The 26,459-nt window shown below is 41.9% G+C and overlaps 3 protein-coding genes and 1 long non-coding RNA gene across 4 annotated transcripts in view; 3 read left to right on the top strand and 1 right to left on the bottom strand.

Annotated features, from left to right (window-relative positions):
• Window positions 1-726: 726 nt before the first annotated feature.
• On the top strand, window positions 727-5,860 carry LOC307038016 (zona pellucida sperm-binding protein 3-like; the record flags this gene model as incomplete). Its single annotated transcript, XM_079679304.1, has 9 exons — window positions 727-823; window positions 905-1,071; window positions 1,160-1,263; window positions 4,749-4,837; window positions 4,927-5,107; window positions 5,199-5,304; window positions 5,402-5,487; window positions 5,687-5,778; window positions 5,847-5,860. Coding segments are annotated over 9 exons (936 nt in total), but the record flags the coding sequence as incomplete, so codon positions are not given.
• Window positions 5,861-7,676: 1,816 nt separating this feature from the next.
• Window positions 7,677-11,612, top strand: LOC307038023 (zona pellucida sperm-binding protein 3-like; the record flags this gene model as incomplete). The annotated part of the gene is made up of 10 exons (XM_079679314.1): window positions 7,677-7,692; window positions 7,774-7,940; window positions 8,028-8,131; window positions 10,261-10,349; window positions 10,439-10,619; window positions 10,709-10,814; window positions 10,913-10,998; window positions 11,198-11,289; window positions 11,358-11,424; window positions 11,492-11,612. 9 exons carry the CDS (start codon window positions 7,677-7,679, stop codon window positions 11,420-11,422), a joined length of 906 nt encoding a protein of 301 aa, XP_079535440.1. The 3' UTR covers window positions 11,423-11,424; window positions 11,492-11,612.
• An 8,692-nt stretch (window positions 11,613-20,304) lies between these two features.
• Window positions 20,305-22,221, top strand: LOC307035176. The gene is made up of 3 exons (XR_013807039.1): window positions 20,305-21,028; window positions 21,129-21,464; window positions 21,774-22,221. It is a non-coding gene; the product is annotated as an uncharacterized lncRNA (long non-coding RNA).
• A 376-nt stretch (window positions 22,222-22,597) lies between these two features.
• sema3ga (sema domain, immunoglobulin domain (Ig), short basic domain, secreted, (semaphorin) 3Ga) overlaps window positions 22,598-26,459 on the bottom strand; it is a 35,410-nt gene continuing 31,548 nt past the window's right edge. The window contains exons 16-18 of the mRNA XM_079674762.1: window positions 25,709-25,776; window positions 25,245-25,372; window positions 22,598-24,341 (exon numbers count right to left, since the gene is read on the bottom strand). Of these exons, the coding sequence (XP_079530888.1) occupies window positions 23,958-24,341; window positions 25,245-25,372; window positions 25,709-25,776 (580 nt within the window). The 3' untranslated portion in view covers window positions 22,598-23,957. The remainder of the gene's footprint in view (window positions 24,342-25,244; window positions 25,373-25,708; window positions 25,777-26,459) is intronic.

The following is a 26,459-nucleotide window of genomic DNA, read 5'->3' on the forward strand; positions in this document are numbered from 1 at the left end:
TGATCTGTCTGGTATTTCAACTATGGCAATTATTTATGTTGAGCCTCATTTGAAAAGACAATTCTGATCTGAATTTATTTTCTGGGCACTCAAGCCTGCAGTTGAATGTAGCATAGTTTACTTTATGGCCATGAATATAAAACCAATAGGGATGGCCTGCATGGCACGTGTTTATGCAGTTAAAAGAGGACATCATAGCAACAACTTAAATGAACTGAGAAATGTACCTTTTTCCCTTACCTTGAGTTTCCTTTAGGTCAAATATATAAAAAGGACACATTTGAATAGGACAGGACATCTGATGAAGGAATACTACCTTCCCCCAAATGATCATTTTAGAAATGACTCCTTTTAATTCTCAAAGAAAACTTTTTCTTGCATGACTTGAAGTTGAACAAAGAATCCCAATGTATACATATATTAATGTTAATATATATAACAGCAAAACTAAATCAAAAAATTAAGACAACCCATGCACTATCATCCTTAAAGTGTTTTAAATAAGAATGTAAGGTAGTCACACAGGATAATAAATTGACTTGAACATATGGTGATTTTGTGCTGCTGATGAAGCTGAATAAAAATGAATTGGGTGTAAGGACTAATGTGATTGGATGCTCCCCATGCTGTAATCAGTGTGCTATCTGCTGCAGCTGGGACTGTTGACAGGCACCAGGTGAAAGACGTTATCTTGATGAATGCCTCTCAGGAACAAGGTATAAGAACATGCACTGTGTCAGTAGCAAGCATTCGGTCATGATGGTTTCATTTTGTCAAGGTGCACTGCTTCTGAGCCTGGCAGCTGCCATGGCAGTATATGCAGGTAAGACTGGAAACAATTAAAGTCTTGTTATTAACCTTGACTCAAATATTTGAGTCTGAACTTAATTTATTTGTGTTGCAGACATGAAAGTGGACTGTGGGCCAGATTTTGTGACGCTGATGTGGAAAGAAAGCCGACCCCAGGCCGACACGTCGCTTCTCCGTCTGGGTAACTGTTTCCCAACTAGCTTCTCAGCAGGAGAGGCCTACTTCTATGTGGATCTCACTGACTGTAACTTTAGGAGACTGGTATGAATATATATTTTTTTTAAACCTACAAACTGTGAGTGCTATATTTCCTACAGCTCTCTCAGGGGGATCTTTGTCTCTCTAACAGGTCACCGGGGATGCACTGGTGTACAGCAATGATCTGACCTACGTTGCTGCTGCGGATTCTTACAATTTGGCCTTCACCCACCCAGTAGTCTGTGCATATGAGAGGTTAGTGTTCATACCAACATAAGGTGCTAAAGGGTGACACTACCCTTAACTAACAATTCCAATGTAGCATTTTCATGGCCTGGGAAAGTTCAATTTGTTAATAAGCTTCTCCTTCTCAAAGCCACCAAGCATGGAAGTCCGTCCCAAACTTGTGATGTCATCAGGTATAAAGTCTGAAGCTGCTATATAGACAATGAATGGGGGACTGATTTAGGGAATCTACAGCCTGTTTCTGTTCTATTCCAAAATTAGCTTTATCTATTGAAGTGTTCTCAACAAAAAGTACCCATTTATTGAGAACAATCCCTAAGGTACACTGTGTTCCCAATTCATTGTCAATTGAGTTTTTCCCATAGTTTTAATTGAACATCACAAATGTAAGTTCACTCTAGTTTTTTGCATTTTGGAGGAAGTCTTTTAGCTTAGGCGTAACAGTTCATAACTAGAGAATGCAATTCCTGAAGAAATTGCTATTGGGAATACTTTATGCTGATGTTGAATTGCTATGCTTAAATGTAATGTGTAAGAAGAAAGTGAAGAATTTAGATTGAAATGATACATGAACACTGGGGGCTTGAATGTGTTGGAAGAAAATAAAGTGGAAAAGCAGCAGAATATTTGAACTGCAAACTATTGAACTAACTTTATGATGAATGATCTGTCGCCATGGCAATGGTATTTGACACCCCATAATATGCTTAGATATGTGGATGGCTTCATTGTAATCGAACCTGTAGTTTTTGGGCAGTTTGGAGCATTTTCACTGAAGTTATGTGAACCATGTTTCATGGCAAGCATCGTGTTCCCATGGCAACGGAATTTGAAGAAATCTCAAATGTCCCCTAGATGTCTTCACGGCTGGACTGTTGGCACACATGTGAAGTTTTAGCACTTTGACAATTTCCACAGGAGTTATAGCAATATCGTGTTATTGCAAGGGATGCGTTCCCATGGCAACAGCTTTTGATGAAAATTCACTAATGGCACAGATATGTTGAGGGCTGGACAATTAATTGTCATCTGAAGTCTGGTGGTGTATTGACCATTTTCATATCAGTTACGACAACATCCGGTTTCATGGCGATGGGATGTGTTTTTATGGAAACGGCCTATGGTGAGATCTCAGATTTGGCGTACAGCTGTTGAGGCATGGACCGGTGATATACAAGTGAAGATTGGGGGACGATTGGACCGTGTCCATTGGAGTTACAGCGACGTCGTGTTTTAAGGCGAGGGATGCGTTGCCATAGTAACACCACATTACGTAACATCAGATTTGATGTAATTTGTTCAGGGCCACAGTGTTAACCATCATGTGATGATTGGTGGCATTCTGAGCATGTCAGTTGGAGTTATGACATCATCATGTTCCATCACACAGGTGTTTGAGCTAACGACGTTATGAAACACCTGTCCTTGAGCCCACAGATCAAAGGTTTCCATGGTGATGTGCAGTTATCAGTGAGAGGAGAGCCTTTCCATTGTTCTGAATGAGAGGTGAACGTTTTGTTGAAGAACCGTAACATATATCGGTGAAATTTCAACGTGTGAAGCATCTCAAGAACCCTTTGCATCTGAAGTGTGCTTTTTTTGTAGTTTCGGGTCAATAATGTGGCATTTTTGGCAGACTAACTAAAGGTGTGCTGCTGGGAGGAAAGATGAGCCTGAATGTACAACGTGCTTTAATGGAGCTACGAGATGTTTTTCCAGGTTTCTCATGAAAAATGATGTCTCGGGAGTGTAGGGTTTGGGAATTATGGCAGGTTTAAAAATATATATGAAGGCGAATTTCAGGCAGTCCTCCACTTTAGCTGTGACTCAAGCACTCTAGCATTAACGAGCTGCGCAATACACACTAATGTTTCAGTCCTATCTCTCAACCAGGTCTCAGTTTGTCAGCATCAGCGGCTCATCCTCCCCCCCGGCCCCAGTCAACCATGGTGTCCCCAAGGCTCCGTGCTTGGTCCCCTACTTTTCACCATTTACATGCTCCCCCTTGGCCAGATCATACGTCACTTCGGTCTCAATTTCCACTGCTACGCTGATGACACTCAGCTCTATCTCAGCACCTCACCATCTGCCCAGCTCCCTCCACAGTCTCTGGTCAATTGTCTCCATGCCATAAAAACCTGTATGACAGCAAATCAAATCAAACTCAACAGTAAGAAGACTGAGCTCATGGTTGTGGCCCCCAAGGCACTGCTCCGGAAGGTTGGGGATCTCCTCCTCCACATTGACGGCTGTTCCATCTCCCCGTCTCCCGAAGTCCGTAACCTGGGTGTCATCCTTGACTCAACTCTCTCATTTCAGTCACATATCAAATCCGTCACCAAGTCTGCCTTCTATCACCTGAGGAACATCTCCCATCTACGACCATCACTCTCCGATAACGTGGCCGAGACCCTCATCCATGCATTCGTCTCCTCCCGGTTGGACTACTGCAACGGAGTCCTGTTCGGGGTTCCCAGTAAAGCCCTGGACAGGCTCCAGTATGTGCAGAACTCTGCTGCCAGGGTGCTCACTCACACCAAGCCCTGGCAGCACATCACCCCCACCCTCATCCACCTCCACTGGCTCCCAGTCAAGCACCGTATCACATATAAACTCCTTCTTCTGACCTACAAATGCCTCCATGCCCTCGCCCCCAATACCTGTCTGACCTTCTCCGCCACCACACTCCATCCCGGAAGCTCCGATCGTCTGGACAGGATCTCCTCTCTACCCCCCGCACCAGGTTGCGGACTTTCGGTGACAGAGCTTTCAGTGTAGCATCTCCCACCCTCTGGAACTCTCTCCCCCCCGAAATCCGCAGCGCCCCAACCTTGGACACTTTCAAAAAAGCCCTCAAAACGCACCTTTTCACCAAGGCTTTCCCCACTATATAGTTAGTTTGATAGGTTTATTTTTATTTTTCCGCTACTTGCTTGCCCCCCCCTCCCTGACCTGTCTGCCTCTTTTCCCCTACCCCCCCCCCCCCCTGCCCGACTTGTGAAGCGACCTTGGGTTTCGTGAAAGGCGCTATATAAATATTATGTATTATTAATGTTAAAATCTGAAGAAGGCCTCTTTACCAAGATCTGAGCAATGTTTAATATTTCTAAAAGTATGAATCTGATTTAAAAGTTGTTTAATATGAATAATGTCAGAAAGATGTGTAACATTTTAAAGTTGGAATGAGGTTTCTGAGTGAAAGTGTGAAGGAACAGTTAGCAGTTGAAGTCGCATGACGATTTCTCAAGTCTGAAGAGTTTCTCCATTGACTTCCACATTAAAAATGTGATGAATTATGGGATGTATCTCGGGAATTATGAATGAGAAGTAATATTTGAACTGAGTTTCTGCGATGTGGGAGAAGAAGATGGAAAAAATAACCCGGCGGAATAAGAATAAAGAATTTGTCCGTAGGAGTAAACAAGCTTGCACTAATAAGTTCAATAGTTTCACTTTGCAGCATTTTCTGTACCCTTCTGCTTTATTTTATGCAGGCCCAAAGACTGGTATGCTACGATCTATGACCCGGTGTTTAAAACCTACAGTCTAGGAGATCTGCAGTTTAACATTGGCCTTATGAATGGTGGGTAAACAACATGAGAAACTCTCTACGAACGGCAGCTCTCCCTGACTTTTGTAACTTAATGACTCTTCCTCTGTTTACTGCCCTAGACGACTTCTCAGGCCCTGCTGAATCTACACGCTTTCCTCTGGGCTCCATCATCCCCATCATGGCTAGTGTGGTGCAGAACACCCATCAGCCCTTGCTGCTGCTTCTTGAGGAATGTGTAGCAGCTACCACACCAGAGCTGTACCCTGAAAGCACCATGTACCCCATCATCTCCAATAAAGGGTACTCTCATGGCAATGAGCATTGATTTCAAAAAACTTATTTTGGTCAAAACCTTGGTAGTAATGCTAATACATTTTCTTTAACCCAACAGATGTCTTTTGGAAAGTGTGTCGTCACGATCAAAATTTGAACCAAGGCAAAAGTCATCGGAGATCCGCCTATCACTTCAGACCTTTACGTTTGCTATGGGAGAAGAGGTAAATTGGCCTTTACTTTTTTTCAGATTCAAGGTTTTATTGTGGAAACTGAGATTAATTTCTGCCATGACGCCTATATTTCCCCTCTACTCAACAGGTCTTTATCCACTGCAAACTTTTGGCTTGGGATCCCAATGGTCTGGACAGCACTAAGAAAGCCTGCCACTTTGTTGAAGGGCATGGGTAAAAATAATACTTTAATATATCAGAATTTGACTTGTAGGTTAATTTGTTTTACATGAGATGACTTATTCAGCTTAAGCCCAGTCTACTGAAGATACAGATGGATCCCGTTCATAACTATTCAAACTTTGTGGAGACTTTATTTGAAAGAGTTGAGATGCATTTTAATTATCTTTTCATCCAATCTTCATGAACTCAGTTGGGAGTTGCTGGACAACTTGGCCCAGAGCAATCTTTGTGACTGCTGTGAATCGAAATGCAAGTCAAGGAGGCAGAGGAGTGTTGCGTCAGGTATGTACACGACTTCTGCTGTATTACACTTGTTTGGTTGACTTGTACTAAAATATATATGTTTGCAGAGAACCATGGAATGGTACAAAAAGCAGTCATTGGGCCATTTACCATCACAGATAGGAATTCCTGAAGGTAAGGGTTTCGTATTGCAATATACATTTATTCTGAACGGCTATATTAAACTTTGTTCTCCCAACAGGAATGGATCCATTTCGCTGACTGGTTTCTTCAATCTGAATTTGGTTTTTATTCTTGGTTTTCTTTGCATTTCAGATTGTATTTGGCCAATAAAAATAAAAAAAAGTTTCCGAACCACTTAATTGAAGTTCTCAAATTATTGGGTTTGACTTGCCTTTTGTGTGAAATGGTTTAAACTGAGCTGTTTTACTGAATCTTGATGACCTTGTCTTATTTCTGGGAACATTTCCAGCTCTGTTCAATGTCATGAACTTTTTTCCTGTGTCAATTTCCCAGAAATATTGATCACACTAAATCTTTGAAAGCAATATGATTAGGTTCAACTTTTTGTTCAAATTTCCAAACAAGAACTCTAAAAATACTTTCATGATAAGCATTAACTGTTAATTCTGTATTCTTCAAGCAGGTCAAGGCTAAATTCAGTAATTGTCCAAAGAATATTATGGCTGAACAATAAAAAGAATGGATTCAAAGCTTTTCAGCACTGTACTCAATTGGCCCTTTTATTTTTGTATGGACTTGTTCCATAAGGTTCAACATGTAATCGTCAAACTCTCAATTGCAGACTGATTCTTGGTACATAATACACTCTATCGCTCCTATTCACCTTAGCTGAAATATGTTGCTGTTTTGGTTCATGACTAAAGAGACGATGATTTAGCCTAATGTTTATTGAACTAGGAGAGGAACTGTATTTTTTGCATCATGGGTGTCGCAGCATTATATGACACTTTTTGAAATCATTAGTTTTGACCCCCCACTTCTACCATGTAGAAAGTCCGTGAATTGGTCTATCCACTCGCCGCACTTTGTAGAGAGCTGTGTCAGTGCTTCACAATCAAATCCATTCCACTTGCTTATTGGAGAGTGGTTTCTTAGTCTGCTTGTTATGCGTTTCTTAACAGAGAGAGAGGAGAGGGAGAGAGAGAGGTTAACATGTGTTTTTAGTTTTATGTATTCATGTATTTGTTTCTGTTCAAGAACCCAAATAGAGTTGTAGTTATAAATAAAACATGTGTTTATGCAGTTAAAAGAGGACATCATATCAACACAGCTAATATTCAGATGTGAGTGTGGATATTTTCTCACTGAATACAACGTAAATGAACTGAGAAATGTACCTTTTTCACTTACCTTGAGTTTCCATTAGGTCAAAGATATAAAAATGACACATTTGAATAGGTCGGGACATCTGATGAAGGAATACTACCTTCCCCCAAATGATCATTTTAGAAATGACTCCTTTTAATTCTCGAAGAAAACTTTTTCTTGTATGACTTGAAGTTGAACAAAAAATCCCAACGTATAAATATATTAATGTTAATATAAATAACAGCAAAACTAAATCAAGATTAAGACAACCCATGCACTATCATCCTTAAAGTGTTTTAAATAAGGATGTAAGGTAGTCGCACAGGATAATAAATTGATTAACAAATGGTGATTTTGTGCTGCTGATGAAGCTGAATAAAAAGGAATTGGGTGTAAGGACTAATGTGATTGGATGCTCCCCATGCTGTAATCAGTGTGCTATCTGCTGCAGCTGGGACTGTTGACAGGCACCAGGTGAAATACGTTATCTTGATGAATGCCTCTCAGGAACAAGGTATAAGAACATGCACTGTGTCAGTAGCAAGCATTCGTTCATGATGGTTTCATTTTGTCAAGGTGCACTGCTTCTGAGCCTGGCAGCTGCCATGGCAGTATATGCAGGTAAGACTGGAAACAATTAAAGTTTTGTTATTAACCTTGACTCAAATATTTGAGTCTGAACTTAATTTATTTGTGTTGCAGACATGAAAGTGGACTGTGGGCCAGATTTTGTGACGCTGATGTGGACAGAAAGCCGACCCCAGGCCGATACGTCGCTTCTCCGTCTGGGTAACTGTTTCCCAACTAGCTTCTCAGCAGGAGAGGCCTACTTCTATGTGGATCTCACTGACTGTAACTTTAGGAGACTGGTATGTGTATATATATTTTAAACCTGCAAGCTGTGAGTCTGCTATATTTCCTACAGCTCTCTCAGGGGGTCTTTGTCTCTCTAACAGGTCACCGGGGATGCACTGGTGTACAGCAATGATCTGACCTACGTTGCTTCTGCGGATTCTTACAATTTGGCCTTCACCCACCCAGTAGTCTGTGCATATGAGAGGTTAGTGTTCATACCAACATAAGGTGCTAAAGGTTGACACTACCCTTAACTAACAATTCCAATGTGGCATTTTTGTGGCCTGGGAAAGTTCAATTTGTTAATAAGCTTCTCCCTCTCAAAGCCACCAAGCATGGAAGTCCGTCCCAAACATGTGATGTCATCAGGTATAAAGTCTGAAGCTGCTATATAGACAATGAATGGGAGACTGATTTAGGGAATCTACAGCCTGTTTCTGTTCTATTCCCAAATTAGCTTTATCTATTGAAGTGTTCTCAACAAAAAATGTACCCATTTACTGAGAACAATCCCTAAGGTACACTGTGTTCCCAATTCATTGTCAATTGAGTTTTTCCCCATAGTTTTAATTGAACATCACAAATTTAAGTTCACTTAGTTTTTTGCATTTTGGAGGAAGTCTTTTAGCTTGGGCGTAACAGTTCATAACTAGAGAATGCAATTCCTTAAGAAATTGCTAGTGGCAATACTTTATGCTGATGTTGAATTGCTATGCTTAAATGTAATGTGTAAGAAGAAAGTGAAGAATTTAGATTGAAATGATACATGAACACTGGGGGCTTGAATGTGTTAGAAGAAAAGAAAGTGGAAAAGCAGCAGAATATTTGAACTGCAAACTATTGAACTAACTTGATGATGATTGATCTGTCGCCATGGCAACGGTATTTGACACCCCATAATATGCTTAGATATGTGGATGGCTTCATTGTTATCGAACCTGTGAAATCTTGGGCAGTTTGGAGCATTTTCACTGAAGTTATGTGAACCATGTTTCATGGCGAGCATTTTGTTACCATGGCAAGGAATCTCAACTGTCCCGTAGATGTCTTCATGGCTGGACTGTTGGCACACATGTGAAGTTTTAGCACTTTTTAACCATTTTCTTTTGAGTTATAGCAACAACGTGTTTTAAGGCGAGGGATGCGTTTCCATGGAAACGGCATATGGTGAGATCTCAGATTTTGCGTAGAGCTGTTAAGGCATGGACCGGTGATATACAAGTGAAGATTGGGGGACGTTTGGACCGTGTCCATTAGGGTTACAGCGACATTGTGTTTTAAGGAGAGGGATGCGTTGCCATAGTAACACCATATTACGTAACATCAGATTTGATGTAGAGCTGTTCAGGGCCACAGTGTTAACCATCATGTGGTGATTGGTGGAGTTCTGAGCATGTCAGTTGGAGTTATGACATCATCATGTTCCATCACACAGGTGTTTGAGCTCACGACGTTATGAAGCACCTGTCCTTGAGCCCAGAGATCAAAGGTTTCCATGGTGATATGCAGTTATCAGTGAGAGGAGAGACTTTCCATTGTTCTGAATGAGAGATAAACGTGTTGCATGTGAACATTTTGTCGAAGAACCGTAACATATATCGGTGAAGCATCTCAAGAACCCTTGGCATCTGAAGTGTTTTTTGTAGTTTCGGGTCATTAATTTGCCATTTTTTGCAGACTAACTAAAGGTGGGCGGCTGCTGCTGTGAGGAAAGATGGGCCTGAATGTACAACATGCTTTAATGGAGCTACGAGATGTTGTTCTACGTTTCTCATGAAAAATGATGTCTCAGGAGTGTAGGGTTTGGGAACTGAGGCTGGTTTAAAAATATATATATGAAGGCAAATTTCAAGCAGTCCTCCACTCTAGCTGTGAGTCACGCACTCTAGCCTGAACGAGCTGCGCAATACACACTAATGGTAAAATCTGAAGAAGGCCTCTTTATCAAGGTCTGAGCAATGTTTAATATTAATCTGATTTAAAAGTTGAATATGAATAATGTCAAAGATGTGTAACATTTTACATGTAAAGTTGGAATGAGGTTTCTGTGTGAAGGAACAGTTGGCAGTTGAAGTCGCATGACGACTTTTCAAGTCTAAAGCGTTTCTCCATTGACTTCCATGTTAAAAATGTGATGAATTAGGGGATGTATCTCGGGAATTATGAATGAGAAGTAATATTTGAACGGAGTTTCTGCAATGTGGGAGAAGAACACGGACAAAATAACCCGGCGGAATAAAGAATTTGTCCGTAGGAGTAAACAAGCTTGCACTAAAAAGTTCAATAGTTTCACTTTGCAGCATTTTCTGTAACATTCTGCTTTATTTTGTGCAGGCCCAAAGACTGGTATGCTACGATCTATGACCCGGTGTTTAAAACCTACAGTCTAGGAGATCTGCAGTTTAACATTGGCCTTATGAATGGTGGGTAAACAACATGAGAAACTCTCTACGAACGGCAGCTCTCCCTGACTTTTGTAACTTAATGACTCTTCCTCTGTTTACTGCCCTAGACGACTTCTCAGGCCCTGCTGAATCTACACGCTTTCCTCTGGGCTCCATCATCCCCATCATGGCTAGTGTGGTGCAGAACTCCCATCAGCCCTTGCTGCTGCTTCTTGAGGAATGTGTAGCAGCTACCACACCAGAGCTGTACCCTGAAAGCACCATGTACCCCATCATCTCCAACAAAGGGTACTCATGGCAATGAGCATTGATTTAAAAAAATGCGTTTTGGTCTAAACCTTGGTAGTAATGCTAATACATTTTCTTTAACCCAACAGATGTCTTTTGGAAAGTGTGTCGTCACGATCAAAATTCGAACCAAGGCAAAAGTCATCGGAGATCCGCCTATCACTTCAGACCTTTACGTTTGCTATGGGAGAAGAGGTACATTGGCCTTTACATTTATTTCAGATTCAAGGTTTTATTGTGGATACTGAGATTAATTTATGCCATGATGCCTATATTTCCCCTCTACTCAACAGGTCTTTATCCACTGCAAACTTTTGGCTTGGGATCCCAATGGTCTTGACAGCACTAAGAAAGCCTGCCACTTTGTCGAAGGGCATGGGTAAAAATAATACTTTAATATATCAGAATCTGACTTGTAGGTTAATTTGTTTTACATGAGATGACTTATTCAGCTTAAGCCCAGTCTACTGAAGATACAGATGGATCCCGTTCATAACTATTCAAACTTTGTGGAGACTTTATTTGAAAAAGTTGAGATGCATTTTAATGATCTTTTCATCCAATCTTCATGAACTCAGCTGGGAGTTGCTGGACAACTTGGCCCAGAGCAATCTTTGTGACTGCTGTGAATCGAAATGCAAGTCAAGGAGGCAGAGGAGTGTTGCGTCAGGTATGTACACAACTTCTGCTGTATTACACTTGTTTGGTTGACTTGTACTAAAATATGTATTTTTGCAGAGAACCATGGAATGGTACAAAAAGCAGTCATTGGGCCATTTACCATCACAGATATGAATTCCTGAAGGTAAGGGTTTCGTATTGCAATATACATTTATTCTGAACGGCTATATTAAACTTTGTTCTCCCAACAGGAATGGATCCATTTCGCTGACTGGTTTCTTCAATCTGAATTTGGTTTTTATTCTTGGTTCTCTTTGTATTTCAGATTGTATGTGGCCAATAAAAATAAAAAAAGGTTTCCGAACCACTTAATTTAAGATCTGAAATTATTGGGTTTGACTTGCCTTTTGTGTGAAATGGTTTAAACTGAGCTGTATTACTGAATCTTGATGACCTAGTCTTATTTCTGGGAACATTTTGAGCTCTCTTCAATGTCATGAACTTTTTTCCTGTATGTCAATGTCCCAGAAATATTGATCACACTAAATCTTTGAAAGTAATATGATTACATTCAACTTTTTGTTCAAAATGTCATCCAACCAAGAACTCTTAACAGTTAATGCTTATCATGTAAGTATTTTTTTTTATTCTGTATTCTTCAAGCAGGTCAAGGCTAAACTCGGTAATTGTCCAAAGAGTATTATGGCTGAACAATGAAGAGAATGGATTCAAAGCTTTTCAGCACTATACTCAATTGGCCCTTTTTTTTGTTGTATGGACTTGTTCCATAAAGTTCAACATGTAATTGTCAAACTGTCAATTGTAGACTGATTCTTAGTACATAATACACTCTATCGCTCCTATTCACCTTAGCTGAAATATGTTGCTGTTTTGGTTCATGACTAAAGAGACGATGATTTAGCCTAATATTTATTGAACTAGGAGAGGAACTGTCTTTTTTGCATAACCAGCATACACAAGTATTTCAAGCGACTGAACAGATAAAGGCAACCTATACAAATCAACCTCTGGGATCCCCTTTAATACCATAGGCCTACTTTTTCCAGGCACTTGTAAGATCTGTTATAACTTGAATATTACCATAGCCAAATTTGCTCAAATGAAAAATCATACTATGATAAAACTTGGCACTACGTTACACTCAGTGGCGGCGCCAGGGTATGGCTGGGGTAGGCTATACCAAGAAATGGCTTAGCCCCACCATGAAAAAAAGTAAACACATTAAATAAGCAAAAAGTTGAACACGGCTTGCAAAAATATACGGGTCGTGTCCCAACACACAAACTGATCCTGCTCTAACAACAAGTGCACGTTACTGATGCAATATGGTTGAGACCATTCGGGCTTAAGAGGGGTGCAAGGAATAGTCTAAGTAGTGGGGGAGTTATATATATATATATATATATCGGATCAAAATGCCTCCGAATGCAATTTGAATAGACCTACAGCCAATCAGAGCAACGAAACGTTGGGGCTGCGTCATGCATTACTGATTGAGATCAATCGGAACCGCCATTCAGCAGCCCCATTGGATCTTCAACGTGTACTATCATACGTCACGTTCACAGTGATCCCTTTTTATTTACTACATGACAAATGTGCCGTTTTATTTCATACAGTTCCATTTTGATTGACACATAATCTAAACCTCACGCGAGGCGTTTCACTGTCAAGGGGGCGATATAGCGTGTATGTAATTACATTGCAAATACTGACTTGAGCCCCACCACTGTATGGGTTAGCCCTACCATAGTTTACCCAACAAAAATACTCTGGAGCCGCCAATGTTACTGACCAATTTATTTGAATACCCTCACACTCACGCAATTATTTAATACTCAACATAATTCTACAAAATAATCCAACCCAGTCTCACAAAAAACGTGTAATAACGTTGGTCCACAACGTAAGACGTAGTATTTCTACAAAAACGCCTCTGAAATTGTAAGATCCCTACGTTTTTTTTCACCATTCATTCCAATGGCTGGCGTCTATGTCACGTGATCTTCACATTTCTCCCTGCAGAAAAAAATAATATGGCCGAACTTTGTTCTATTCTCGGTGGAAAATGCCTATTTTAAAGTTAGTTTGGCCATTAAAATGCGTTTTGATGTCATTTGATGCGAGAAATATGAGTTGTTATTTCAGATTATGTGTGCAGTGGATGTACATGATCTTTAGTTTGCTAGTTATTACGAATATTACTTCAGGAAATTGTGTCTATACAACGTTTTCATTGTTACCAAGGTGGTTGCTAGGGACGCTGCTATCAATATTATTTCTGTTATGTTGTGTGAAATGGTGTTATCTTTATTGCCACCCCCTTCCCCGTCAATGTATAGTGTTGGTCCACAGCGCAAACGTATTAGTTTAACAAAATCCACATCTAAAATTGTGGCATACGTTATTTCCCCCTGTGCAATTCCAGTCTCACATCTCACATCACATCGTCATTAACAAATAGCGGAAACAGACCGAAAACACTTTATTCCGAGTGTGCTTGCTTTTCTCTTTGGAGGTCATCACATAACGGCATTGTAATACACGGTTCGGCTGCATTAAATATTACATATCTGCCGTAGTTCTCTATTTATAGAGCCTTGATGAGAACACTTCTATACAAACATGAGGAACTGCCGCCAACACTGAAAACGTGACGTGGATCATAAATATATCAGCAATTAAACAACATCTTACAATTATTTTCAAACTATACATCTCCTTACAGTATTAACACTAATTCGGCTGACTTTTATATTTGATCCAATTGGTAGATAGGCTGTATTTACACCATAAAGGTGCACTCCTGATATAAAGGGACACCCAGTGGTTAAAGCATGTTATTGAATTTCATTATTTTTATTATTAGATATTAATAGGATCCCTATAAAGTATATTCATTACTCGTTATTCTCTACTAATAATTAATTAAAGACTGTATATAATTACTATTTTGCACATCCCTTTCAAGATTTCAAGATTTTCTAAGGTTTATTGACATACACAAACGGTGTAGTTATGCAATGAATGAAACACTTTGTGTATACCTCCAGCAATGTTAACTATGTTGAAGCACTTATTTTAACTGATATTATACATAATTGAAGAATTTATCGCCGGCCACTAGAGGGCAGTGTCACTGCTGTCGCTGCCCGGTTATGCCGTGCTCTGACCCGGTAGTGCCGAGCGGCCATTTTAGTTCAAACATTTTTCATTCACTCCGCCTCGAGTTGAGAAGTTCGTCCACTCATTCATGTAAGACTGTTTCCACTATTATATTATAGTATATATTATACTATATATATATTATACTATTATACTACTATACTCTGTTTCGTGGTATATATTTGTGTTGATTAAATTGCATGGATGTAATACTTTGTCAGCTTATCTTGCTGCATTACTCTGTTTCAGGGTGTCGTCATCCTTGTCAATAAATTACCGAAACTGACATTGAGGAGTGTGTTTCTTCAATAATATTATACTCTTATATAAGATGTATGTAGATAGTATAAGAAATGTACAGAATATGACAGTTTATTGATTGGGGCGACTGTGGCTGCGAGGGAGTGCGGTCGTCTTTCATCCTTGGGCAAGATACTTAACCCTGAGTTGCTCCCGATGGCATGGCCAACGGTGTGTGAATGTGTATGAATGTTAGGTCCTATAGAGTAAGGTACACTGCTCTGTATGAATGGGTGTGAATGGGTGAATGACATGTAGTATGTAAAGCGCTTTGAGGGGTCTTAAAGACTGGATAAAGCGCTATATAAGTACAGTCCATTTACAGTCCATTTAATGGTGGAGGTATACACACATATTGATAGATGTCTTGTGATGCACTGTTGAGGAACCTGCGACCCAAGTTTTTCATCTCCGGCCTTGTCAGGTATTGAACAATCAATAAATAACACAGAATTATTCAATATGAAACACAGAATTTGTGTGATTATACTAAATGATTTACAAATAAACACCACTGCATATTTACAACTGTTACACATGCTGATGTAACGTAAATGTTTCCAACTTGGGATCAATAAAGTATATCTTATCTTAAGATGATCGATGGCTACTGCCATATTTGCTAAATGTGCCTCTGAACCTTGACAAGTGCATGTTTCAGGCTTATCAATGAACAACAGGAGGGGTCACAGACATAAGACCAGCTGTTAAATAAAGCTCTTCTGACCTTAGTTGGCATGTGGGTATAAATTAATGCTGCCCATTATGGGCACAAGCAATTTTCACCCATTTATTAAATATATGTTTTCAATTTGAGTGTTCCTATCCCCTAAACCTCCAAGGATGTACACAGTTTAATACTGGCAACTTCTTATAATGGGAAATACGAGAATGTCTTTTAAAACTACAACTCCCAGTAGAGACGTGCCATAGATAGAGAACATGTTGCGAAACACAATAGCCAGCATGTGTAGTTCGGGGGACGGGGTGGGGGGACAGGGGACGGGATGGACCCGTTCAAATCCAGTTTTTTCACCCATACACAAAGTGCGGCGGGGAGGAACGATAAGCCGACCCCAACGACTCCGGAGAACAGGAGCCGGGGAGTCGACCACTGCAGGGGTGGTCGATGGGATGGTCGATGGGAGCGGTGGGACCGGAACCGAAGGTTGACAGGGGTCAAGGCCGGGGGTGGACCACCAAGTGCGTGCCCCTGTGTTCCAAGACTCGGAAAGTTCCATCGTAAGGGGGCTTCAGGGGGCCTCTGTCAGCGCTGGAGGAACAGGTGCTCCGCCGAGCAAAGCCCCATGGGAACCCGGGACACGGACATGAGCAGTGGGGATCGGAGCAAAGGCCTTAGCGGAATCCTGCAGGAAAGTGCCCTGGGCTGTCGCCGACCAGGGGGTCAATGTGTTTGGGGGGAAACCCCCTGGAACACGCAGCGGCGGACCATAGACCATCTCAGCCGTGGAGCACTGCAGATCCTCCTTAGGCGAGGTCCTAAGGCCCAGCATAACCCAAGTCAGCTTGTCGCTCCAATTACCGTCAGTTAGGCTGGCCCTGAGGGCCACCTTCATGGAGCGATGGAAACGCTTGCAGAGGCCTTTGGTCTGAGGCTGATAAGCGGTTGTCCGGTGGAGCTTCACCCCCTAAACCCCCGGCCACAGCGTTCCAGAGTTTGGACGTGAACTGCGAAAAACGATCCGGTGAAATGTCCGATGGGGTGCCGAAACGACACACCCATGTTGCAATGAAGGCCCGGGCCAATTCAGACGCCACTGACGACGCGAGTGGGATTGCCTCCGGCCAGCGGGTCCTCCTGTCCACCATAGTCAGGAGGTAGCTGAAACCTTGAGAGGAGGGTAATGAGCCAACCAGATCAATGATGACGTGGTCAAACCTCCTCTCAGGCAGGAGGAATTGCTCCAGGGGGGCCTTCGTGTGGCGGTGCACTTTGGCACGTTGGCAAGCCACGCAAGTGCTTGCCCATGCCCTCACGTCCTTTTTGAGCTCCCGCCAAATGAACTTCAAGGCCACCATCTGCACCGACGGCTTCCCACAGGTCGTGCACCACCTAGAACACGGACTGCCTCCAGCTGGCGGGAGCTACTGGACGCGGCTGGCCCGTGGAGACGTCACACAAGAGAGTAACGCCTGCATCGCCGAAATCAACATCCTCCACGTCAGCCCCCTTCAGGGCGTGGACGCTGGGGTCTGTGACCTGGTCTGCTGCCATGCGGGTATCGAGGTCCAACTGTATGGCCCCAATGACGACCCTTTAGAGGCAATCTGCGACCAGGTTTGACTTGCCAGCCACGTGCTGGATGTCCGTGGTGAACTCCGAGATGTAGGAAAGCTGTCGTTGCTGGCGAGCAGACCAAGGCTCCGCCACCTTGGACATGGTGAACGTGAGTGGCTTGTGGTCCACGAATGCTGTAAATTGACGGCCTTCCAGCAAAAATCGGAAGAGCCGCATGGCCAGCCAGAGTCCAAGGAGCTCCCGGTCAAAAGCGCTGTACCTGCGATACCTGGGCGTCAGCTGGCGGCTGAAAAAGTCTCATAAGTCGGTGGTAATGGAAATGGGGGCCGGGGGTGACGGATGCGCCAACAGCCAGTGCGGTCTTGACCGCCTAGAAAGCAACCTCAGCCTCCGCCGTCCAACTGATCTCCTGGATGGGGTTCTTACCCTTCAATGACTCGTACAGTGGCCTCATAATGTGGGCGGCCCGGGCGATAAAACGGTGCTAAAAGGTCCCCATCCCGAGGAACTCACGGACGACCGGGCCATGTGCGGGCGAGGAAATGCTGCGACAGCCTCAACTTTTGCCCGCCGGTGCTGCCCCGCCCTTTGTGACGCGGTGTCAAAGGAGACACTTTGCAGGGTTGATTATCAACACGTGTTGGCTGAGCCTCGTGAAAAGGGCTCGGAGGTGGGACAGGTGTTCTTCCTCCGAAGTGCTGGCGACGAGTATGTCGTACTAGACCAGTGGTCGCCAACCAGTCGATCGCGATCGACCGGTCGATCGTGAGTGTGGTGCGGGTAGATCGCGGACCGTTAAAAAAAAAAGTAACAAAAGAAAGAAAAATAAAATTAAAATAATAATGTTTGAAAAATACGTTTTTAGATATAAACCTATCAGCCACCACCCTGTTAGCAGGTGCCACTTGATTGACGTATATTTGAGAAGCCTCAATAATATAATACATTAACCGTGCTTTACGTGAACCTCATCATGACACAAGAGAGGACGGCAGGACTGTAATTTCCCGTGTTCAGTGAACGCAACAGAGGCAAGACACCAGACCAATCAGAGAGTTGCATGGAAATACACGTGTGCTTGTGTCAATCAAGCTCGGCTCTGTGTGTGTGTGACAATAGCGCATTTAGTGTGATAGAGAGAGGGAGAGAGGGAGAGAGAGAGGGAGAGAGGGAGAGAGAGGGACCGGTGCTAGCGGGGACCGTGATGTTAGTATCTGGTTAGCTAGCTGCACTAACGGACATAAGGAGCTGTTTCCACAACAAGCTGGAGGAGAGTCCTCTCCTGTCAGACTGAGGGGCTCAGGTGAGCTAAAGGACTCTGAGTGTTTAGAAAGGTTTTGTCACAAATTATTCAAAAGATTATTTCCGCGGCACACCTTCATATGATCATTATAGTTATACAAACAATAAGAGAATAAATGAAAAACAGGTATGAAATAGCCTACTATATGGCAGTAAAACAAGAATACAGTTTAAAAGGGGAGTGATTTGTAAAATATCAATAAAGAAAAAGAAAATCTGTTTACAGTTCTGTTTCATATGGGTGCTGAGAGAGGTATCCATAGATCTCTTCATGTTGCTCTCAAAGTGCACCAGATTGATGCTTTCAATTTCAATATTTAAAAAAAAATCTTCCCGGGGGAGCATTCCCCCGAACCCCCCTAGAGGAGGTGAGGACTCCCCTAGAGGAGGTGAGGTCCGCCCCCCAATAGATACCCGTGCTTATATGCCGTGAAATGATTATGGAGCCTTCATTGTAAGAGTAATTCAGATGCAATTAGCCGATATAAAAGGCCTCAAATTGGAAGCATTGTCTGGGCCGTCTTTTTCACTCAATTCTGCAATAGGTAGATCTCGCCTTTCACCTAGGACGAGGTCGGTGATCTTGGGCTTAAAAAGGTTGGTGACCACTGGACGAACACTAACAGCAAGTCCCGCAGCACCAAATCCATCAGGCGCTGGAATGTTTGAGCCACGTTATTGAGCCCGAAAGGTAACCGAAGGAACTCAAACAACCCAAATGGCGTTATCACCGCCGTTTTGGGGATGTCGAGGGGATGCACAGGCACCTGGTGGTATCCAAGCACCAGGTCCACCTTAGCAGACGTGAGCTTGCCAAAAAGTCTTGAATGTGCGGCACCGGGTAGCGGTCGGGTGTTGTGGCGTCATTGAGGCGGCGGTAGGCCCCACACGGGCACCAACCGCCATTAGGCTTGGGGACAATGTGCAGATGATACCCAGGCGTTCCATGGTCGAGAACTCTGCCTTCGCTACTGCGAGTTTGGAAGGTTTCAACCGCCGGGCCCTGGCGTAGACTGGTGGTCCCTCATTTTCCATTTAACTACACACACCAGAATGTACTAGCTGCATTCTACTGTAAAGCTGGAATGCTAACAACACGAAAGCGGAACACACACAGGTACCACCCACTAACCGGTACGAGGGGCAACACTATATTGCGTTCCTAACCCACAACAATATAACAGTGAATTATGTCCCGTAATGCTCCGCCACAGCACTTACAATGGTATGATCTTGCTTGAAGGGAATATATCGGCACTTTCCTTGCTGTTCGGAGTTTGAATCTTTATGATTTTGCCCTTATTGTAAGTCGCTTTGGATATAAGCGTCAGCCAAATGAAATGTAAAGTAATGAAATGTTATTGTCTCCATTCTGCCTGACGTAGGAGGTGATGCAACACACAGTTTGCGTGCAAAGACAAGAACAACAATCAGCTGAAAAACAAGTAATTGTCAGTGAACTGTAAAAAAAAAAACTAAAACATTTTCTTAGACATCAATTCAAATGTGTGATCTGTGTGAATACGGCAACATCCACAGGACAACATCTCAACTCGTGAAAAGAAAAAGTTTAAACTCACCTCTCCTCTACAACATCAAAAAGTACAGTCATTTTATGAGTCATATATTTAGTTGATCTTCTGTGTTTTGCTTATAGGCTATTGCTCTGCTGGATCGATTGATATTGGGACCTCAGTGATGAGTGTCTGTGCTTTCCTTATATTTACAGTCTATGGTGTTTTAATGCTGAAGCATTACGGTTGTTGTTATTGTTAAGTATTGCTTTGTGATGGTGCCCTTTACTGCATGTTTTAAGGTGCATTACAATATGACATCCCCACGCTTTGTACGTAAATGTACGCGCTGACTGTTGCTCCGTGCTCTCCATTCACGGCTTCCAACAGTATGCCCTTTGACCCTGGTCGGTGGATCTTACACATCATCATCATCAAGTTTTACAACACTGTACCTTTGGACATGAAATAAAACACAGACTGCAAAGGGAGACTGAGTGTAACATTAGTACGGGTGGCTCCTTCTCAGAAAATGTAAAGATTAACTCATGGCATGACTTTATTATTATATATCCATGATTGTAAAACAGAAGGAAACAGACATTGGAGGAAATGGTGATTGCAATGCTATCGCTGTAAAGTCTCGTTCTGACACAAAACTTTACAGCGTTGCTGCTTGTAAAAAGGAACAGGAAATGCTTTTTTTTGTGGGTGTATATCAATGTACAGATAGTGAACTTTGATCATTGCCAGTTGAAGCAAGCCGCACATCAGAGATGGAGAGCCTTATAACAAAAATCATCACTGAGAAGCTGAGCACCTACGCTGCGATCATATTTATCTTCACCTTTACTATTTTGCTCGACAGGGATTTTTCCTGCACCTGCAAACCACAAGTACTGACCTGCAACCTGTACATGTATCTGCCACCCATTATCATTTTTGTATTAATGCTGTTGTTGGACAGGTCTTTCCAAAGAGTCTGTAGATACTATTCCTCTCATTGTAAATGCCCCTGCGGTCTTTGCTGTTTTTATGTCAATCATTTTTTTAGGGCATTATTAGTCGGCTCGCTGTGGGTTGCTTTTTTGTTCCTCGATGGAGACTGGTATGTTTGCTGTTTGAATAACGGCTCTGCACAACAGGCAAATTTAGCCTGCAAAGCTGGGAACAATATCAAAGACCACGAGAAAGCTCTTAAAGCTGAACTGAAGAACACATCCCAGGTGAGTGCTTCCACTCTGGATCTACTTTATCAGCATCAGTTCTATCTGAAGTAATGCTGTTGTGTTATAACCATCTTTCTTTCTTTCTTTCTTTCTTCAGGCTATCGGTGGCTGTATTCTATTTGGAGTTGTTTTAGTGGCTTTCGTCTTGCCATTGTGTGTCAGATCGAAATGCTGGGGGGAAAAAACATTTCTGTATCACAAACTGATTATAATAGAGGAGGGCAATGTGATGAAAACGCTTCTGAGGAAGTCAGCAAAAGGCAGGTTGACTGAAGTAATGGCGAGCAAAATCAATCAGAACGAACAGGAAAGGTGTTTCGATGTTGCCAGAGATCTGATTGAAAATGACTCGTCGTCCACCACTGCAGAACCAGGAAGAGAAGAAAAGTTGAATAAAGGCTTTCTGCTAGATGACGTGGAAACAGAGACAGAGGTAAAGAATACAAAATTAACAAGAGATGTTTTCATTCAGTCGGTCTCAAGGCCTGAAGCAACATATTGTTTGTTGGAAGATAAGTAGGTATGATTTTATGAGCATTTTCCAAAAATTGCATTACTTGGCTTTATTCTGTGTTCGAGCAACAAGAATGCACATCTGAGTCGTGTGGTAACATTTGTGTTTTTTTCAAAACTTGTGTTCGGGTCAGGGTTAGGGGATACATCAGATTAAAACCTCTAAAGTTAAAATCTGCAGGTTTATTGATTATGAAGAATGAAAACATTTGTTTTCATATATCAACAGGCCTGAAGAGTTCTGTCTCCATGGATCATGATCTGATGCTGACTGCAGAGCTGAAGTGTACCTTGTTTAAAATGTCAACTGTAAAATGTGTTATACGAGGTTTAGGACTTTAGGTGGTACATCTCTTCCTCACGTAGTTCAGCTTTATTTAGGTTTATTGGTCTTTGCCCCCCCCCCCCCCCCCCCCCCCCGATTTGATTTCTGTATAAACTGTATAGTGGATAGGCTGCAGTAGCTCAGTCTGTACAGACGGTGCTTTGTAACGGAGGGGCGCCTAAATATGGCTTTGTCAATATGACAACATTTATTTAGCTTTTACTTAGAGATACTGCATATTAAGGAATTAAGAATGTTATACAAAAAGTAGCTTGATAATGATCTGATGCAAAACAAATCTGGTTTTAATTAAATAATAAATATATATTCTGATTGAGTTCAGTAAACTTTCTATTTGAACATTTTGTTTTTTGTGAATTTTCTTTTTTTACGTGTAATTCAAATGTTATCAAATCAAAATAAATCAAAAACATTTTTAATAGATGGAGCAGGATATTTTCATGCATGTTTTCAGGATAAATCATTTCTGATAATACTGAAACATGACGTGAGGTGAGTCAATATTTATGAGGTGAAAGCGAAAGAAAACAAGTTTAGGATGATTCTGAAATGTTTTATATATTTGTTGGAACATTTCCAGAGTGATCCATGACGGCACACAGCACGGAGTCACTCACAATGACGGTGAACGGCTCCGACTAAAAAGAGCCTTTTTAAAAACACAGAATATGACAAAACACCAACAATCAAAACTAAATCTGAGCCAGTTCCAATCCCAGTTGTTTAATAACATACTGTACATAAAATACAAACGTTTATTTTCTCATCTGTGCAAAGATCCCCAAATTCCCTCGAACACCACCACCGCCAAAGTGCATAACTGGAAGAACACTGTATGCTATGCATATCTTCAACACTCACATACTGGAGGTTTTACAAAAGCACAGGACAGTAGGAGTCATTATATGACAACATCCAATGGAATTAGCTTAACGTAACACATGACACCTTACAAACATCATCACACACTGAGTCAAATGTACAACTTGCAACAAACAGATATGCATGCAACATATGCATTTATATCATCATATTATCTTCATACAATACAAGAGTAATCCAAAGACCATATATATTATATTCACAATCAATATATTACATTTCTGTTTCTGGATGATTGACAGAACCATACCTGTGGTTTTGCAGGATGAAGCCGGTTTACATGCTGCATATACTTTACATGAAACAAACCTAAGTTCTGATCCATCACAATTTGTTTAGGAATGATTTGTTTGTTGGTGCATTCAAGGACAATGCGACATTTGAGAATCAGCTCATGACAATCTCTGCTCACAAAGGTCATTTGGTTGGAGAATGAAACCTAGAAGAAGCAGATCAGCAGATATTGTTGTTGTGAAAATAACTTTTGTAAAGTTTCTTCGACTTAAAATGTTACCGATACTGGCGTTTCCCGGAGCACCTGAACACACCATTGAGACAATAACAAATATGATATTTGAGGAATCTTAAATATGTATCTGGATTATTTGATGTCAAACTTAACACAAGCTGATCCCTGAATGAAATAAACAAATCTATTTATTATATCTTACTGTGTTTATGTATTTACACCAGAGCAAATTCCTACTTGGTGATAAACCCGATTCTGATTCTTGTTTTTTAAAATATATTTTTATTGCATTATATTTCAATGTAAACAACTGCTTTATTTTATTTTCTATTTCACTGTATTTTTCTTATTTTTTGTAATGTTATAATAGTGTTCTTAAAATAGTTTGCTATATCTATTTTTTAAATGTTTGTTTTACTTATGTATGCACCACAACGCCAAGTTAAATTCCTCGTACGTGTCAACCTACCTGGGAATAAACCTGACTCTGTTTCTGATTCTGAAGTGATCTCAGGTAACATAAAACATACACAACATTTATTTTCGAGGCTGAAACTCCTGCAAAACCACAAATATAGCACTTTAACGACAGCATGAAGGCATCACTCGCCTAATGCATGGAAGTGACACACAAACGTGCATGTAAAAAAATGAAAAAGTCCACCATAAAGTCCACAGTATTGGGTGTTGGGGGGGGGGGGGGGGGGGTCCGTGCTCTAGCCCAGGCCCTGGTCCTGGCCCTCTGTGTGCCGGCGGCTGGTGCGTTTGCGCTGCTGTTGCCGGGGGCTCAGCTGCTCCCAGTACGACTGGCAGTACTGGTTTATCAGTCTGATCTCCGGGGGGAATGGCGTGGAGGCGAGGGACGACTGAGACGCCCCCCCCACCACCCCCGCCTGGCGAGTTTTGGGCTGCTCGTCCTCGTCCTGAGCGGTGAGCGCCAGCACGATGTCCCGGTCCAGGATGCGCAGCGCCACGCGGGCCACCGTGTGTTTGAAGTTGTTCTCCGTGGCCAGGCAGTGGTACAGCCCCGCGTCTGATTGGTTCAGAAACTTCAGGAGGATGCCGTGGTTCGTCTTCAGGACTCCTCCCACACGGTTGAGCTGCAGAAAAAGGAAATCAAAGTTAGATTAGATTCCTTTATTGTCCCTACAGAGAGTACAGCGAAATTCCAAGCATTCCCGATGGTGAAATCCAGAGATGGCAAAAGTATACATCCTTTACTCAAGTAGAAGTACAGATACTCGTGTTTAAAAATACTCTGGTAAAAGTAGAAGTACTGACTAAACTTATTTACTCAAGTCAAAGTAAAGAGGCTTTGAAATGTACTTCAGTAAAAAGTACCCATAACTAGCAGCTGTTTTAAAGAGTACCTGACCTCCCTTTATATTAATAGAACAATAATGTAATTGTTAGCTAATGAATGTTTCTATGGCGACCAACGGCAACATGACAACGTTTTCATTGGTCCCTCTTCTTTAGAGAAGACCAGGAAATGATGGATACACGGATCGTGTTCAAATCAATAGGCACGCAATGACTCTAAATAATAATGATCACACCACCAAACACACATTCAGACTAAAGGAACCAGCCTGTTTGGGAAATGAGAGAAGTAGAAAGTACAGGTATTTGTGTTCAAAATGAGAGAAGTAGAAAGTACAGGTATTTGAGTTCAACATGTAAGAAGTAGAAAGTACAGGTATTTGTATTCAAAATGTAAGAAGTAGAAAGTACAGGTATTTGTGTTCAACATGTAAGAAGTAGAAAGTACAGGTATTTGAGTTCAACATGTAAGAAGTAGAAAGTACAGGTATTTGTGTTCAACATGTTAGAAGTCAAAGTAAAAAGTCGTCAGAAAAATAAGTAGTGGAGTAAAATACTGATACCAGACAAATGTACTTAAGTACGGTAACAAAGTATTTGTACCCCACTACTTAGCTCTGGCTATGAGTGTAGTGTAGTAGTAAACAGTAGAAATGAAACAACAGGTTTAATTTCCTCACCACTTTCCTCCTCCCCTCCCTCTGGAACAGCCACTTGACCGAGGCCTGAGGAGAGCGAGGCTGGCACTCCAGGAAGGTGCTGCTGCCCTCCACCCCGAACTGCACCGTCTCCCTCAGACGCTTCTCCACTGCACACACACACACACACACACACACACACACACACACACACACACACACACACACACACACACACACACACACACACACACACACACACACACACACACACACACACACACACACACACACACACACACACACACACACACACACACACACACACACACACACACACACACACACACACACACACACACACACACACACACACACACACACACACACACAGAGAGAAACATTTAATTGCCTTGTCGTTGAACTGTGCTATACAAATAAACTTGCCAAACTGCTCCGAACGAACACACTCTGAAAGTTAAAAAGAACAGAGGGAATTGCCCCACCTTTGGCATTGAAGCCCCTGCACTGCCTCAGAGGGTCTCCATGTTTAACGTCCTGTCTTCTGCTCCTCCTGAAAACAAGAAATGAAGAGTTAAGTTGACACTATAGGTCTGGACGATTAAATATCAAACATCATAATATTTGTAACTATATATCTTGATATGGATTTCAACCATATTGTAGTGTTGACTGTTGGTGGGTAAGTGAGAAGATAACGGCTAGAACAGCCTGGTATATTCAAAAGTACATCACGACGTAATTCGATACGATGCGATACGATTCAATATGATACTATACGACACGGTACCATACAATATGATATTGGTACGATGTGATCAATACTGTCAACTGAGGTTGTTTTAAATGTGATATATAAATAAAGATTGAGATTGAATACGATATGATATGATACGATACAATGCAAAACCATACAATATGATACACAATGACACATTATGATCATACTTGCCAACCTTTAGACCTCAGAAATCGGGAGCATTTCAAAATGCAAAATTTGAGGGGGGTGCTAGTGGATCGCCGGAGCGGTTAGATTAACATTAACATGCTTATTGTAGTTGTAAGTGCACTGCCTTGCGGCCTGTAACACCGTCCTTGATGGAGCATATGTGTGGACTGGACCTGTATTTTACAGGAAAGGAGTGAGCAGAGAGTAGAGTAGTTGTTGATTCTTGTTCTGTTTTCTGTGAATATCTGCCTCACCCTCTCAGACTTTGAGTTGAGCGCGCTACTAAA

The sequence above is a fragment of the Notothenia rossii genome (genome assembly GCF_949606895.1).
Source record: "Notothenia rossii genome assembly, chromosome: 4".
Lineage (NCBI taxonomy): Eukaryota > Metazoa > Chordata > Actinopteri > Perciformes > Nototheniidae > Notothenia > Notothenia rossii.